This window comes from Bos indicus x Bos taurus, chromosome 2 (genome assembly GCF_003369695.1).
Source record: "Bos indicus x Bos taurus breed Angus x Brahman F1 hybrid chromosome 2, Bos_hybrid_MaternalHap_v2.0, whole genome shotgun sequence".
In the NCBI taxonomy this organism is placed as follows: Eukaryota; Metazoa; Chordata; class Mammalia; order Artiodactyla; family Bovidae; genus Bos; species Bos indicus x Bos taurus.
Genome location: NC_040077.1, coordinates 22,515,681 through 22,534,497, shown reverse-complemented (window position 1 = coordinate 22,534,497; position 18,817 = coordinate 22,515,681). Strand labels below are relative to the sequence as shown.

The window sequence follows — 18,817 nt, the reverse complement described above, 5'->3', positions numbered from 1 at the left end:
GTGGCTCCACAATGAACTCACATGCAAATCTGCCTTGCAGACCTGACCTAAGATTTGTCCTTTTGCATGTGTATCATTAGTTTTGATTAAAGGAAACAATGTCCTGATTCATTATAGTATTTCTGCATAATTGGGTTAAGTGATTATACCAATGCCAAGATCTATGACCTATGGGCATAACATACAGTTTGGGTCCCCATGGTAGCCAGAATCCAGAATGACCATAAATGATTCTTACCTCCTGGTATTCACACCCCTAAAAAAGGGCTTCTCTGTGTAACCAGTAGGATATTTTGCAAATGAATGTGTGACTTATGAGTCTAGGTTATAAAAGCCACTGTGGCTTTTGCCTTGTCCTTTTTTGGATCACTCACTCTGGGGGAAGCCAGATACCATGTCATGCAGACTGTTGAGTAGCTCTGTGGAGGAGTCCACATGGTGAGAAACTTTGTAGCATCAATTTGCCAGGGTGAGAATTCACCGTCTCTGGAGCAGATCCTCCAGCTCTATCAAGCCTTTACTTATATGACTGCAGCCCAACTCCTAAACTTCTGAGCTGCAGAAACTATGCTAGAAAATAAATGTTTACTGTTGTTTTAAGCTGCTAAATTGGGAGGTAATTTGTTATGCTAACTTACAACTAACAGAGTACCTAATCTAAAGGAGCTTTATAATTAGCAAGGGAGAAAAGATAGCCATGAGTATATACAAATATGGGAAGCCAGTATGTGTATAATCATATACTGCCTGTTACAGGTTCTGTAAACTGGGTGGGGGGAAGTGAGGTTGTACAGTTGGAAAATAAGGAGTTCCACTTGAGAAGATTTCAAGAGGTCAATTTTGGAAGAAAAGGTTTGAAGAAAGCAGGACCAAATTTAGGGGTTTCACCTTTTTGGAGAAATCAAATTCCTGAGGAGTTGATTCAAATGTTCTTTGAAAAATGTGAAATTCATTTGAAAATCCAGAATATATATTTTGGGACTTCCTGGCAGTCCAGTGGTTAAGACTCTGCACTTCCAATACAGGGGGCCCAGGTTTGATACCTGGTTGGAGAACTAAAATCCCACATGCTGTCTGGCAAGGCCAAATATATGTATATATATCTTTAGAACAACATACAAGTCAACCTGTTTTTTAAAAAGTAATTCAGTCTTATACAGTTTGTTCTTTGTTCTCTACCACCTTTTATGTTGGGTGAGAAATAACAGAGTATTTATTTATTAGGTTGACTTAAAAAGATTCAGTTCTTGGTGGGTTGGTTTCTATGCTGGAGAAATGGATATAAGCTGGATTAAAAGGAATGAGTTCTATTTAGTTGAAAGGAATAAACAAACAAAAGCCCTTCAATCAACCAGAGGAAATAAGTACTTTTTTCCAGTTTATTGTTTTACATTTAGCTTAGCTTTTTTTTTTCTTTTTCTTTTTTTAAAGGAAGTTTAAAACCATAGTGGAAGTCATGATGGCGTGGAAATTCTGGCTGGGAGATTATCTTGGTATCTTTTCATTTTGCTTGATTCTTACTCAAGATAGTTCAAATGGTATGGAAAGTTTGCTTAAATCAATGAAAAAATTAAAGCACATAAATTAACCAGCTGGAAGAAAAAGTACTATAAGTATAAAGTAAATGCATAAATATATTTGAAAAGATGCCCAGCCTCACAATAATTAAAAAATGCAAACTAAACTGCAAGGAGATGATATTTTTAAAAGCCTATCAGGTTGCTAAAGACTAAAAAGTTAGATAATGCTCAGTTAATGGGAGTAAGGGGAATTTCAGGCAAATCACAGGCCAGGGGTAGGAATGTAAATTGGTACAACCATTTTAGACAGCAATTTGAAAACACCTAGCAAAATGTGAAATGCATATACCCTTTGGCATACCAATTCCATTCCTAGAAATTTATCCCAGATGTGAATGTATAAGTACAAGCTCAAGGAAATTCATTGTGGCCTTGTTAGAAATAATGAGAAAATTAGATATAGCAATGTACACAATAGAGGGCAGGCTAAATAAATAATAACACATGGAATGCTTGCCTGTTTTGTGTTAGTACTATTTATTCTAAGAGCTCCTACATATGTGAAATCACGTGATCTCACAAGAACCCTGACACTCGGTTCCCTTCTTATGATGTCACAGCCACGTAAACACCACTCAGCCATCCAGAAGCCCAGGGGCAGGTCAGCTGTGCCGACACAAAGGCTACTCATGAAATAGAAGGGATAAAAGGGAATTTCAGAATGGGCTGTAGAGCACAATTTCATTTATGATTAAAAGAATAATACAGTGTGTGTGTGCTCAGTCATGTCCAACTCTTTGTGGTCCCATGGACTATAGCCTACCAGGTTCCTCTGCCCGTGGAATTTTCCAGGCAAGAATACTGGAGTAGGGTGCCATTTTCTCCTCCAGGGGATCTTCCAAATTCAGGGATTGAACCTTGCATCTCCTGTTTCTTGTGCATTGGCCAGTGGATTCTTTACCACTAGTGCCACACATATATAAAGTGTGTATATGTTTATATTTGTGCAGAAAATGTCTAGAAAGATAAACCACAAAGAAACAAAGTGGATCCCCTAGGGAACTGGAAGTAGTGAAGCCAGAGAAGGGAGGAAAACCTTCCATTTTTAAATGAATATCTTCTTTACTTTTTTTAATGTACAATGCATGTGTATACTGTTTGCCTGGTCAGACAAACTGCAACGTTTGAGGGCACAGTTCCCAGGACTGCCCTTCCCATCTGATACCAACTGCATGTTTGGGGAGAGTGATTCCCAAAATCAGCCTCAAGTTTCATAATTCACTAGAAAGAAAATGAAAGTGTTAGTTGCTCAGTTGTGTCCAACACTTTGCAACCCCATGGACTGTAGCCCACCAGGCTCCTCTGTCCATGGGATTCTCCAGGCGAGAATACTGGAGTGGGTTGCCGTTTTCTCCTCCAGGTGATCTTCCTGACCCAGGGATCGAACCCAAGTCTCCCACATTGCAGGCAAGTTCTTTGCCATCTGAGTCACCAGGGAAGCTTCCAATCTGATAATGCACTGCTGCTGCTGCTGCTGCTGCTAAGTCGCTTGAGTCGTGTCCGACTCGTGCGATCCCATAGACGGCAGCCCACCAGGCTCCCCTGTCCCTGGGATTCTCCAGGCAAGAACACTGGAGTGGGTTGCCATTGCCTTCTCCAATGCATGAAAGTGAAAAGTGAAAGTGAAGTCACTCAGTCGTGTCCGACTCTTAGCGACCCCATGGACTGCAGCCTACCAGACTCCTCTGTCCATGGGATTTTCAAGGCAAGAGTACTGGAGTGGGTTGCCATTGCCTTCTCCAGATAATGCACTAGAGGGGCTCTTATGTTCATAGCAATGGTTTACTTCAGGAAAAGGAGACAAATTAAAATCAAAGGAGGAGAGGCAGCAGGCAGAGTGTGGGAGGGTTCCAGATGTGCAGCTTCCCTTATCCTGTCCGTGGAGTTAGGATGCCTTTCCCTGCAGGCATCTCCATGTACGTATGGAGTTCTGACTACAGGGGAAGCTCACCTGAGCATCAGTGTCCAGAGTTTTCATTGGGGTTTCATTATGTAGGCATGAATGAGGGCCCATACGGTTGAACTCAGCCCACAGGTTGACACTGTGTGACATAAGCCCCATCCTAAATTACCTGACTGGTCTTTCTGGAAACGCCAGTCCCATGCTGTATCCAGTGTGTCCATCCTGGGCCCTACTCAAAGACAGTCCTTTCAGATAGGACACAGATTAATCCCAGATGCTGAGGACAAAGGGCAGACCTCTCTTTGGGTGAGACCAAATTCTTTACTGAACATTTCTATAATTAAAAACTGGAAATAACTATGTGGTTGGTTTTCCATACGTTTGTCTGTATGCAATATAGTTTCTAAGCTGTGTTTTCACGTAAGAGGACTGAGACTCACGGATCCTGTCGATTCTTCCTCTGTGCTTTCTTAGATTCTATATTTGTCTACTTGGCATCCACTGGGCTTCCCCGATGACCCAGTGGGTAAAGAAGCTGCCTGCAGTGCAGGAGACACAGGAGACATGGGTTCAATCCCTGGGTGAGGAAGATCCCCTGGAGGAAGGCATGGCAACCCACTCCAGTATTCTTGCCTCAAGAATCCCATGGTCTGAGGAGCCTGGCGGGCTATAGTCGAAAGGGTCAAAGAGTTGGACATGACTGAGCAACTAAACAAACATACATACTTGGCATCCATTTATCACAGGGCCAGATCAATGGCCACCATTGCTGACATCTTCCTGGAGAAAACAGTAGAGGTCTGGGCCACGTTTTCCCTTTGCTGCTTCTGTCTCCTGACCAAACCTGGTGCTTCCCTGTGAGGCCCTACATGGTATGGTGAGCTTTCTTCTCTTGGGAAAGGTAAGTAATCACAGTCCTCTTTCAGTGGTATTATGATTAGCCTCTCCATGTTGTCATTCAGTCACCTCCATAAATTAAAGTCCTGTGGATAAAATCAAGACAACTTGAAAACCCCTCCTCCATGGGCTTATGTTTCAAGTGGGTGATAGTCTTTACTAGTTGGCACAAGCCTGGCTCATACCTGATAGCTGGATTTAATGAACAAGTTTACAGTCATTGCTCCAGTGATGCAGAAGATAAATTATTCATCTTGCTTCATGTAATTAGCACTCTATGTGGAATTTGAAAATAAATTCCATAAATCACTTGTGGAAATGTGCCTTGGCCTACAAATTCTGCACCGACAGAGTTGACTGGAAGTGCTTATGTCCTAACTCAGTCACTGTTCTTTTTCTCAGTCTTCCCTCCCCTCCCCGCTCCTCCACCCTAATTCATTTAGTTAGCAAATAAGCTTGTACCTACCATCAGTAACCAAATCTGCCTTGACCAACAAAAAAGCTGAAACTTAGAATGAAGAGAAAGTGGTGCTTATTCCACAGAGGCCGAGGCCTGTTGCATGGTTTATTTTAGGCTCTGAGAAAATGTTACTTTATGACTGTTTTTGATTACTACAAAATGTCAGGGATTTCCTGGAGCTGGTTTTAACCCAAACACCTTAATTGTATTCTCAGGTAAAGATAAGAAAGAACAGAAAACCTGGTAAACTGAAGATGTACTTTTAGTAGTTAATTACAAATGACAATATTATCATCTTCCGTTTGACCCAGTAGTTATCAAACTGAGATTTGGCCACATTTCCAGGGATACAAGGTGTAAAGATATGATTGGAGAGGAGTTGGAAAGGAGAAAACTGTGATAAAAATATTAAATACAGAACAAATATAAGTTTCTAGTAATAAAAGTGAATGAAGTGCTGAAGTTATGGACAAATAAAATTTAAAATGCCAAGCCATAAAGGATGAAGACTATTTGGGGTTTTTAATAAGACAGGTGAGCTTTCATAGCAACAATAATAAAAGAAAACCCCTAGTAACTGCCTTAGGCAATAGCAGAAGCTGTTTATGGTTGGTTTCCAATAATTCCCAAAGGCTGACTCAATTAAGAGTTCACATTCTGAACCAGAAAGGTTGAAAAACACTTTCATGAAGAAAACTCTAAAATGGCTATTTGAGAACACTGGCATTCTCTCTTCTATATTTAGTGTAGTTTCAGTTAATGAAAAATAATTTTATTTATATTATTCCACTTAGCCAAAGTACACTAGAAAATCAGAAGAATTAAAACACTTTGCTGTTATAATTCTCTTGGATCTTTAACTATATTTAACAAGCTACTAAGAAACCATGGTTTAACAGCCAACTAGAAGATGGGGAATTGTTTTTATTGAGTCAGGATAGAGAGTGCTATAGATGCTCTTGAGCAAAGAAAGTTCTGTGAAGTCAGGTGTATCCAGAGGCTTTTAGCTGCAAGTAACAGAATACTCAATTAGAAGCAGTTTAAACAATGAGAGCATTTGATTCTTATAAAAAACAAGAATCTGGAAGGAGGCTGACCCAGGATTGGTTAATAGTCAGGGACCCTCCTTTGTCCATGTCTTTCTTGGCTTTCCTTTCCCACAATTCCAAACACAGTTCTTTACTAAATCTATTTTCAAATAACAAAGGAATGATGTACAGAGAAATTCACTCCAAGTCCCTCATAGCAGGAGGGAAAAGAGGGGAGCAATGTCTTGTCTTCCTCTTTACATCAGGGAGGAATATCCCCCCAAAGTTCTGCCAAGCCCCCTCCCTAGACCTTTCTACACTTCACAGGTCAGACCTGGGTCATCTGCTTATCCCTGTCCTGGCAAAGGAGAAGAGAGATTACATGATGAATTTAAACCAGTAATAATGTACTTCCTGGAGCTGGAGACCCTTACACTCTGTTGAACAAAACTGAGATTTTTTTTGCAAGGAAAAAGGGGTGTGAGAAGGTTATGGGTAAGTAATCAACAGTGTTTATGATATTTAAAGACATTCGCAGGTGCAAGGTGAGACATTGGTTCCAGGGCTTTAGCTGGCCATCACTATTCAAGGCATGCATAAGAAAGGAAATCTATCTTTCATTTGCTACCCTGTTTAAATTGGGTAAAGACCTTAGTGAACCCAGACATCAGACATACCTTCGGAGGAGTTAAGCCACAGGACAGGCTCCTTGCTTGGAAATAACACTTGGCCAAATCTAACACAATTCTTCATTACATCTATTTTCAAGTAAAAAAGGAATGATGTCCCAGAGGTCCCTGGAATTCAGCCCCAAATGATACAAATACAATAAGCCAAATGGCTGAAATCACTTAAAAAATTTGACCAAAGCAAATATGCTTGCTCTCACGCTGTGATCAGAAGGGCTGCAAACTGAAGGCTTTGTTCAAAGCAGAGAGAGCAGTGAATTCTAAAGATGAGGGTCTTCAGAGGGGGCCGAAAGATATTAGTAAACAGGCTTAGTTAATCCACTCAGGCAAGAGTCACAAGAGTCCGAGGGGTGCTCTCTGGTCTTCACTGTCATGAGATTTCAAAGGATTGAAATGAAAGACTATGAACTGTATACACACACACACCCATAACTCCATTTATATCGTTGATAGCAGCAGGCATGACTGCTATTCTCTACTGAGACTGAAACTTTTGCAAAGGGTAGTTACTCTAAACAGAAACTACTCAGATTGGGCAGGCCTCACGAGAGAAAGAACTGAGGAATCTTCCCACAAAAATAGAAAGATAAAACAAAGAGCTTCCTGAGAGATGACCTTAAATGCTGGTATTTCCTATTCCCTGGAAAAAGGTAACAAGAGCAGGCGCACAAGGGGAAGAAGATGCCCTTCCCCCAGGACTGACACTCAGCTGGTGCCCTGTCCCTGCTGAAACTGGAATCAGTTGACTCGAACCCCAAGTGCTCCTCCACCCCGCCACGACCCAATAGATAAAGGATTAATGAATGAAGGCTTACAGGAGTCTGTTGTAGCCAATGGAAACTTGGTTAAAAACAAAACAAATCAAAGGGGCAAGTTGAAGAGGGCTGTGGAAAAGCTTCTACTAACCCTTCAAACCTACTCTCTTCACACACCCTCTGTCATGGCTGTGATCCAAACATCACTGGAAAACAAACCACGTCTCTCCTCAGGCTCTCACTGTCTTCTCTTCTCTGCCAGTGGAAGAAGCATTCTTGTGTCTACCAAAGGCCAGTCCCTCCATCTGGGCTCCCCAGATCCAACCCACCCACCCCATACCCTCTTAAAACTACACCTCTATCCTCTTCTTTCTCTTTCCTCACCAGCCTTAAACTCTCCTTCTATCCAGGAGCATACCTATCAACACCCAGACATGCTCTAGTATTTCCCATCACACAAAACCAAAGAACCTACCAACCAACCAAAAAACCCTTATGCCTGAACATCTCCTTCCAGTCTCTACCCCATTTTTCTTGTTTCCTTTATGGAAAAACTTCTCAAAAGAGTAATCCCAACTTGCTTCAAATGAAACAGAGCTTGTCAACCAACATTTGCTTTCTGGAATTTGCTTCTCCTGGATGCTCCATCCATACTCCCTTTTTTTTTTTTTTTTTAACCTCATTAGCTGCTTCTCTCCTTGAGCTCTGGCGAGGCTCATTCTTGGGCTCTTTCCTTTCTCTTTCTAGCCTGGTGATCTATTCTAATCCTCAGGTTTTACATGCCATCCATATAGTGATGATTTTATTGATAAATTTTTGTATCTGCGCTTCAGACTTTCTTCTGAGCTTCAGATGTAGGTAGTGGCCAACTTCAGATCTAGCCATCTTGAACTTACATTTTAAAAACTATTTATTTGACTGCACTGGATCTGAGTTGTGGCCTGCAGGATCCTTAGTTATGGCATGTGAAACCTTCCCTCCTAGCTCAGTCAGTAAAAAGAATGCCTGCAATGCAGGAGACCTGGGTTCAATTCCTGGGTTGGGAACATCCGTTGGAGAAGGAAATGGCAACCCACTCCAGTATTCTTGCCTGGAGAATCCTATGGACAGAGGAGCCTGGCAGGCTACAGTCTATGGGGTTGCAAAGAGTCGGACAAGACTGAGCAATAAGCACACAGCACACACGTGTGAACTCTACTTGTGGCATGCGGGATCTAGTTCCCTGACCAGGGATTGAACCCAGGCCCCCTGCATTGGAAGCACAGTCTTAACTACTGAACTGAAAGGGAAGTCCCTTGCACCTATGTTTAAAACATTTTAAAGTTGGGTTGTTTCTTATTGTTGAGTTTTAAGAGTCCTTTGTATTAATGTATTTTGGGTAGCAGTTCTTTACCAGATATATCTTCTGCAAGCATTTTCTCCCAGTCTGTGGCTTGTCTTTTCATTCTCTCGACAAGTGTCTCTTACAGAGCATCATTTTTGAATTTGAATGCAGTCCAGCTCATTGATAGATTGCCATCTTCAGTGTTGTATCTAAAATATTGTCACCATACCTAAGGTGATGCAGATTTTCTCTCCTATGTTATCTTCTAGGATTTTTATAGTTTTGCATTTACATTAAGGTCTGTAATCCACTTTGAGTTATTTTTTGTGACGGGGGTAAGGTCTATGTCAGGATCCTTTTTTTTTTTTTGGTATGTGGATGTCAGTGGTTCCAGCACCATTTGAAAGATTTGTTGAAAATCTTTGCTGTTGTTCCTTTTTCCTTTGTAAGTGGTCGGTTGACTGTATCTCATGTGGGTTTATTTCTGGGCTCTCTGTTTCATTAATCTATTTGTCTATTCTTTCACTAGTATCACCCTGTTTTGATTATTGTAGGTTTATAGTAAATCTTAAAATTGGGCAGTATCACCTACATTCAAAAGATTCTCAATTTCCACCCTTACATACATCCCATACCGGCGCCTCTCACAGGTCTTTCCCATCTCAGTAAGTGGCACCATCACGCATCTACTTGCTCAGAATAAAAACCTAGGAATCATTCTCAATTCTTCACTTCCCACCTCTCATCCATTCCATCAATGTGTCTTGTGAATTCTTCCAATAAGCAGATCAAATCAAGCTGCAGCTTTCCATTTCTTCTTAGTTCAAGTCAAGAGTCAATCTCACTGGTACCTTCTATAACTGATCTCTCCTGTGTCCTGCTCTAAAGTCAGTGAGCCCCCTCACCCTCTTTTCTTAAAAAAAAAAAAAAAAAAAGCAGGAATAAGGATTTATCATATACTTTTTTACATTCAGCCTTAAATGAAAACACAGCCAGTCTAAGCATAGTGGGTTTCTATGCCCTCTGTTGAAATCAGTTGGAGATAAAGAGTTCAGGCTAACTTCCTGAGGAGGAAGGGTAAAGCCCGAGACCTTCACTGTCCACTAGAGCAGCCACTAAGGCACATGTGGCTGCTGGGCACTGGAAATGCGTCCAGTTTAAGCTGAAGTGTTGTAGGTATAAAATACACTCCAAATTTTGAAAACTTGGTATGAAAAAAAAAATCTAAGTCACATACATGGCTCACAGTATTCTTCTCCTGGTCAGTAACACATGCTGGGTGCCACTCTCTAACCTCCGACATTCCCCTTTCCTACCCCAGGATCTCTTTGGGAATGATGGCAGATGGGTCAAGATTCTAGGTGACTTTTGAAAATATGAACCAGATTGTAGATCTGTATAGTTTAAAACTCTTTAATCTAAGAGCCAATCTGACTTTTATCTAAGTCAGAATAAGATGTCAGAACTTTCTTATGCATGGAAGGTCCTGCATAAGCAAGAACCTTTTACTCACTACACTTCAGCCACTCCGGCCTCTGTTTCTCCCAACTCCAGGTCCTTTCCTGCCTCCCAACCTCTGCATTTGCTCCTATTCTGCCTGGGATGCTTGTGCCCTGCTTGTTTTGACGGCTGCATACTTTTCCTTCTCCACGTCTTGGCTTAAAGGAATACATGCAAGTTCTCAGATGTGACGTAATTCTAGATGCATTTTTATTCATCCACTGCCTTTAAAACATTAATTCAGTTATTTGGGTGAAAACTGCCTAACAACTGTAATCCCAGTTATGTAAAACCATACGTAGATGTTGCAAAGTGTCGGACATGACTTAGCAACTGAACAACATGATATGCAGATGTATACATATATGTAAGTACAATGATAACTTTGCAAGAATACATACTAAACAGTTAACCGAAGGTTACCTCTGTGACCATACTATATATATCGCTCTGCCACTTACTTTTTCACAAAGCAAAATGAATAAAAAATCTTTCTATGCTGCTCATATAGATTACTTTATTCTTTTTAATGGCTGAAGGTATTCTTTTCTATGGATGTTTTAGAATTCATTTCAGCATTTTCCTATATGGATGAATATTTAAATTGTTTCCAATTGTTTTTGCTGTTACAATGGAATCTTATTACAGCTGATATAGATTTCAATTCTTTGGACCACAGAAAATAATTTACCTTCTCATCTATAAGAATGAGTCTTTTATCATAGTTTCTGAGATACATACCATTCAACTGTGACTGTGTCCATCTTAAGCATTAACAATTTTTTTGTCTATAGTTTATATAATGATATCATTACTAACCAACATCTTTAAAAATTTATAAAGTTTATAAGTACTGTACAAAGACTCAACATTGCCAGTAACTCTTTGGGTATAAGGGCTGTACCAAGCAATCATTTAATGGAGGGGGGAATTTCTTTTCTTTCTAAAACTGAGGTATAACTTGGATATAGTACTCAAGTCTTGACTGTACAGCTGGATGAAAATTTATATATGTGCTGAGTGGCACGTAGGACCTAGTTCCCTGACCAGGGATGGAAACGTGCTCTCTGAAGTGAAAGTGCTGAATCTTCATCACTGGACCACCAGGGCAAGTCCCAAGTAGGATACTTTTCAAGTTGTTTTTTCTCCAAATTTCCACATTCTTCACTTCTTTAGGATGAATACTCCTTTATGATTCTCATGGTAATAATAATTTGAAGGAGAGAGGATAAGGTGAAGAAACAGAGGCACCACAAGGGTCTGTTGCATATTCTATTATCTCTACGCATCCCCAGTCGTTTATTTATTTTTAGAAAATGCTCATGGATATCCTAGGTGGATTAATGGGAAAATCGCGGACTGCTGAAACCTTTGGTGTTTATGTGATTCAGGCCAGCAGAATTTCCATTCTACCCCTCCGCCCCAAACTTGTTACTATTCATTAAGGCCAAACTGGGTCATTCAATGCAAATAATGCTCTACTGTACTGGTTTAAAAATTACAATTTTTTTTTGGACAAATAATGAGCTGTGTTATTTGGTTAAGGGATTTAACTTTCCTGTGTCTTTATAAAAAGAGTAATAATGAGAGAGCAATAGGCCGTGGGCAGATCGTCAGTGACCTCAACCGCCAGCTGGAGATGTCTGGATCTCCTTAGCCTTTCTTTTCCCCTTGCTGTCCAAAACCCCCTATGGTAGTTCAGTTTACATTGTGTTGAATGGGATTCTGTGGCTATTCTGAAAATGTAATAACCAATTTCTGTGTGAAAATTTCAACTTCCAAATATAGAATTTATAATCTTTGTGACAGTTTATTATTTTATGACTTGTAATTATGGTTAGCATTATTTAATCTTTCTGCTCCTCATTTACTTCTTATTTATAGGATAGGTAAGTTAAGCAAGATGTTCTGAAATAACATTTTCAGCCTCGGAATTCCATGATTTAGATGAGGTCCTGGCATGCTATTAGCAAAATATCCACGTTCATCACTCAATGCAACTATTTCCTCTTTCAGAATATTCTTTAGCAACAATAAAGAATTAATATTTCTTCTACAGGACAGGTATTTAAGAAATACACGCTCTATAGTCTTCTTGTGTGTGGTTCATAAGGCCTATTTAAGAGTGGTTACACTTTGGGGTGATGTTAAAGGTAAGGAGAAGGCAATGGCACCCTACTCCAATACTCATGCCTGGAGAATCCCATGGATGGAGGAGCCTGCTAGGCTGCAGTCCAGGGGGTCGCTGAGGGTCAGACACAACTGAGCGACTTCACTTTCACGCATTGGAGAAGGAAATGGCAACCCACTCCAGTGTTCTTGCCTGGAGAATCCCAGGGACGGGGGAGCCTGGTGGGCTGCCGTCTATGGGGTCGCACAGAGTCGGACACGACTGAGGCAACTTGGCAGCAGCAGTAAAGGTAACTATATGGTATTTACATTTATTGTGTGGTTATTATGTATCTGGAACTCTCTTTAGTCCTTTTACACTAGGCCAGTTAATCTATGATCTTCATTATACATGTGAAGAATGGAAGAGAGGAGGAGTAATTTACAGAAGGCAACGCTGAAGCAGTAACAGTGGTGCCTGATCCAGATTGGATTAGAAGCTCTTTCCACCCAATAAATCTGTGCTCATAACACAGAACAGAAGGTATAAATTTCAAAGAAGGTATAACGGAGACAAGACCAGGCAATGTCTATATGTGCCTAGGTAAAAAGCCAGCTGCTACAAAAGAAATATGGTAGCTCGAATACAGTAGCTTAAAGAACAGTAGTTTATTTCTCCTTCACGTACCAGTCCCAAGGGAAGCAGTCAGGGCCTGTGTGCTCTGCTCACCAGGGTCCTTCAGAGATGCAGGTTCCTGCCATACCTCTTCTCTGCTGTCCACTAAGGTGCTGTCTTTGTTTGCATGATTAACAGTGGGTTTTCTGGGAGGAAAGGAGCTCCTGAGGGGAGCGGTTTCCAAGGTCTTAAGGCATTCATTCACATTCCTCTGACAAGAACTTAGTCACATGACCTCCACCTAGCTGCAGAGTCTGCCTGATAGTCTGTCTGCAGCTGGGTGCCCAGCCATTCTCTATTTAAACTATAAAGAAAGAATGCCCTGTGGTAGACAACTAGCATACCCTCCTGCAAAGTCATTTTCTCACGATAAAATCCACACAGGATGGATGAGATAACCTGCAAATAACCTTCCTCAAACAAATAGTTTATACTTATGATCTAGAGAGTAAAGTTTTATAAAACAATACCAACAGGACTAGGAACATGTGATTGAAAATTAAATGAAGATTTGTTCTACTCCTTATACTCTTAAGGCAACCAAGATGGTTTACTTCACCAGAAAAAAATGGCAATTTGCATGCAGACCAGAAGGACCAAAGAAATTGAACATATCATATTTATCCCTCTTTTCCACCCTCCTGAGGCAAGAGACCGCACTGGATGGGCCCCATGGGCCCTCCCTGCAGGCCACAGACACAGGCCCCTGATGACAGGTTCTTCCTTCTTGGTTGCTTGCCAAAGCATGAAAGCAACTCTACTATCTGTGTAAGAAAGCAGATACAGAATGCTCCCCTGGAGTGGTATCAAAATAGGCTTTGAGCCAAGCCCAAAGTGAAGTTATGAAGGTGATATGATAAAAATGAAATGAAAATGCTATCGGGAACTTTTTTTTTGGTTTTACAGATTTATTTTCAAAGGGCAAAAACACTTAAGACAATTTAAATACAAGTCTAAACAGAATTACTCTCAAAGTCAGCAATGATGCAGAAATGTGTTCTCACTGCCAGACACTCGCCAGCATCTTCTGAGCCTTCTCTCAGTGAGGAAAAGGGGTCTGATATTTTATTCACATACATCTTTCTTATCTGCAATGTAATCTACAATTTCTTGTGGGCACATTAACTTCTCCGCATCTATATCAGGAATTTCAAACCCAAATTCATCCTCCATGGCCATGATAATCTCCACTTGGTCCAAACTGTCTAAGCCCAGGTCTTTCATAAAATGGGAATTTACTGAAAGCTTTTCTGGGTCAATCTTGTCATAGTTTCAAGACGTAAAGAACACGGTCCTTGATTCCCTCCAATGTCAAAGGTGGTGCGTCGCTATACTGGCGGCACAGCTGTGTAACTGTGCCTGGAACCTGCGCGAGCACCAAGGCCGGCAGCGGAGCCCCAGGCCTCGTCCGGGTCTCCGCGGCGAAGAGGGTAGTGCTGAGCGGCCGGGCCACGGCTAGCGTGGGGAGCCTGGGCAGTGGCGCGAAGGCCGTGGGAACACAGGTGCCCTGCGCACACAGGCACAAAGGACATGAGTCGCCATGGCTACGCCGACCCCGGATCTCGGGAACTTTTTAAAATCAAATTTCTCTTACCAAAAAATCTGATTAAGACGGATCTATAGATAAGTGAAAAAAAATTCACTTATAATCCTACAAATACATTAACTATCACCAATATTAAAAGGGGGAAAACATGAAGATACAGGTATATACCCAGTTATCTACATGCAAAAGTTCTTGGAATTCTCAACTTTTGTAGAAAATAAAAATTTGTACACACATACAGAATACTGTAGGACTTCTAACCAAATTAAACTTATCTCCAGCATTTAATTTCAGCCCTAATGAAGGCAGTTACCTCAAAACGAACTTGTCTCTTATTAAAACTTCTATTCTGCAATGTGCAATTACCACATTAGAAGTTAAGAGAAAGTAAAATTACACAATCTTTAAGCCTTTTAAATGAAATTCCAAACTTCTTTAAGACATCTATGCAATTTATTTTGGAGAGGACTCAAAAGCAAGAGATTGGATTTCTTCTTATATTGGTGAAATCCCAAACAATCCACAAATCTCTACATTTCTCCAATTCAGAAGTGTAACAGGAATTTTCACTGCAAACTTGGTCAACTGCACCTGTACCTGAGTTTCATTTATGTTTTACTTAATCCATAAAACAAAAAAAAATTTTGTTCACTTAATTTTATTATTTCCCTGCTGCAGTTCTGATTTTTATGTTAGCAAAAGAATATCAGTATCTGATTCTCATAAAGAACATACTCAACTAAAGAGCTTCTAAACTGTATTCATTACTCAATCAAATCCTCCTTAAGCACCCTTTCCTCTTTATAGCAAGTGAAAGAAGTGAAAGTGTTGGTCGCTCAGTTGTGTCTGACTCTTTGTGACCCCACCAGGGGTCCTCTGTCGCCCACCAGGCTCCTCTGTCCATGAATTCTCCAGGCAAGAATACTGGACTGGGTTGCCACTCCCTTCTCCGGGGGATCTTTCCGATGGAGGGATGGAACCCAGGTCTCCTGCATTGCAGGCAGATTCTTTACCATCTGAGCCACCAGGGAAGCCCTCTTTATAGCAAATTGCCCTTAAAATCACTTCTTGCTTTTTGTGCTACATTAAGTAACTTTCAATGTTAAGTTTATGTGTGTTTTTACCTTTAATGTAACAAAATAACACAGTAGAGGCAAGAGCTGGCCTAGTTGGGGGTCTGCACTTAACTGAAATGATCCTCTGATCACAGAGGAGCACAAAAGGGCCGTGGGTGGGGACAAGGGCAGCCTTGCAGGAGTGTTAACTGGGAGAGGAAGGGAGGGTTCAGGGAGGAACGCTACGACTGTCACCATAAGAGAAGAAGGCTAAGTGGCAAACGATCTCCAGATAACCACTTAACCATATTTTTCTTTCAGAATTTTCTGCTACAATTTTATAAAGTGCTTAACTTGCATATGCTAAAGTTTCAACTCATCTTAAAATATGTTAATAGCAAGTATTTTAAAAGTTTTATAATTTTCAAGATCTAATCTTTTTCGTAACTAATTTTTATACTCACTACTGAATCGAAACAAAATTATAACTCATCAGATATGAATGGGTTAGTTTTCACAACAATTTCATCACAATAATTTCAAAGGAATGATTAAAAATGAACATTCTCTCCAATACGGTCAGAACAACAACAACAACAAGAAATCCTTTGATTTTTGAGGTAGAATTTTCCCCCAGCACTGTTTTCTTTCTGGTCATAGTCACCTAGGATATATCTTTTGTGATATCATTGCTATCATCTTTCAATAAATGTCCATCTACAAATTAATTAACTTTCTGGAGACAAATCCCTGGTAGACTATTCTTCTGATTCCTATGAAAGACCCACTTCTAAGATACAATTGCAGCTGCCCCACACGCTAGTTACTGTGTCATACGCACGCCTTAAAATTCTGTAATCAGCAACCGCCAGGTGCCATATCGCATTCAGCACACCACAGTCAGTCAATACAGACATCCCCAAACACACCAAGGCTGGTTTTGTCAAATGTTTTATTGAGTGTAGACATCTGGAGTACTGTAAAACATGCATTATCTGTAGATTCAAAAAGGAGCAAGCCACATTGTCCTCACTGTCAAATGTGTCAGGCTTGGCATACATGATGGAGATTAATGAAGTATCATGAGAGTAATATGGTTCCTGAAAAGCTTCTACAATTTGGAGTAGGGTCTTAATCACGTGAAAAGCAAAGCTGTTCACATTTGGTGAACTTGCATCTCATTGGAGGTACACAGTATTTTAATTTTAAAACAAATAAAAATAATTGTTTGTAGAAGATTCCCATCACCCCAACTTTACCTGCCCTTTCAGTTTTCAGAAATTTTAATTAAAAAAAAAAGAAGTATATGCCTTTTGGAAGTTGTACATTTATCTGAGCAATAATTAAAATTTATTTCTTCTTCGGTTGCTGAGGTGTATTAAATTTGAAGAAGATAATATCTCCATCTTCAACAATATAATTTCTGCCTTGTTGTCTGTACTTTCCAGCAGCCTGTAAATAAGAAATACAAAGGAAATGTGTTAGTTTACAATGAAATATATAAGGTAAATGGTAGGAGCACATGCAAAAAGTATTCCACATCTTGGGTCAGATTAAAGAAAAAAAAAATACAGGAAGGCACACAAGTTCAAAACTAGACTTGGAGAGAAGCAAAATATTCCTGATTTGGGCAGCACTAGATTTTCCATACATACATAATCATAATGTATTCTCCACTAAACTGTTGGTACATAAATGTAATTATACCAATATCATTAAGTTTCATTACATGCTGTTTATGGTACATTTCTGATGTGTCTGCAAACATCCGGCAAGTCACTGTAACAAACAGATCAAACCAGGCAGGAAAAAAAGATTATATAGCTAGGTTAAAGCTGCAATATTTACTTAAAGAAATTCTTTGGTGATACTGATGATGCCAAAGACACAGCATGCTACAAGTATCAATTGGAATTACAGATTTTGAATTGCTTCTTTGTAGTTTTTAATTTGATCTTGACAATGGCCGTACACAATGGTGTATACTAAAATTCAACACACAGAAGTTTACTGACTAATGGCCGTAGTTACAAGCAGACTCTAACAGGTTGGAAATGCAAAGATAGGTATTTTTTTCCACTTGTAAATCAGTCGGCAAAGCAACTGATTCCACCTGCTGGCACGCAGATCAAGATGAGCAATCTTCTGGTGATTCTTGTACAAATAAGCAGCAGTTACACAGAGACTCAGGTTCCCTGTGGGGCACAGCACACACACTTCATCCTCAGCACGACAGGGTCTTCAATATCTACACATCCACACTGCACACTGCACACCACCAACCCTGTCCTGCGTGACCTGACGTCAACCACGCAACACTGAGGACCTGGGGGTCTTTTAGAAAAACAAAAAATTCTTCAAAGTATTTTCCTTCTGCTAGAACTTATCGAGAACACAAAACCTTTGACCAACAAGATTAGTACTTCCCTTTGAAGATATTGATAAGAATGTTCAAAGTCAAGTGCAATTATACTAATCAGAAACAAGACTAAGATCATACATCTGAGGTTAAAATCAACAAACCAGGTCACAGAGCCCTAGTAAGCATATTACAATTATCTAGACCACATATAAAAATCACCTACTAAGTGCTTTTAAAAATGAAGCTAATTTTTAAAAAGTCAACATACCCTAACATTTTAAAAGGCACACACACACACACACACACAATACTCTTATACGATTTTTTCCAAAGTTGTAATGTATGGAAGGCCGTGTGCTACTTGTCTTGAGAATCTAAAGTCCAATGTTATAAAACTATATAGACAATTTAAATCAAATACATAATTGGCATGACATATTAAGTGTAAGTTTATATACTTTGTTATGACTCAAGTTTACTACTAATTAAAGGTGACAGTGTTCCTTTAAATTCTCTAGAGACCATTTAATCCATTTCCACTGCTATCAGAAACACTGGTTGGAAAAAAAAATCAATACCCATTTGTGAATCTTGAGTATGTATTAAACAAGACACGTCTAACCAGTTCATTTGCACTTGAAAGCAGCCATCTGTAGAAGCCAGCTTTGCCTAAGCAGATATGATTGCTAATAATGTGATATCCCTGTAGACTACAAAGCCCACACAGAGCTATTCAGTATATAGTTCACAGCACTGGCATTAAATTAGTTATGCTGCACTGATGTTTGAAATACATATACATACATACACATATACACAATCTTGCTCTCAAACCTAAAACTTACGTGATAATATGCAAGTATTTGTTGAATAAAAGAAATTCATAAATGCTTTATTTAATTTGGAGTTCAAATTTTGAAATGTTAGTTTTGG

At 39.9% G+C, this 18,817-nt stretch overlaps 1 protein-coding gene and 1 pseudogene across 1 annotated transcript in view; both read right to left on the bottom strand.

The window, feature by feature from the left end:
• Positions 1-13,808: 13,808 nt before the first annotated feature.
• Positions 13,809-15,346, bottom strand: LOC113902295 (annotated as a pseudogene).
• Positions 15,347-16,457: 1,111 nt separating this feature from the next.
• OLA1 (Obg like ATPase 1) overlaps positions 16,458-18,817 on the bottom strand; it is a 164,611-nt gene continuing 162,251 nt past the window's right edge. Inside the window, exon 11 of the mRNA XM_027557358.1 lies at positions 16,458-16,974. Coding sequence (XP_027413159.1) covers positions 16,873-16,974 — 102 coding nt within the window. The 3' untranslated portion in view covers positions 16,458-16,872. The remainder of the gene's footprint in view (positions 16,975-18,817) is intronic.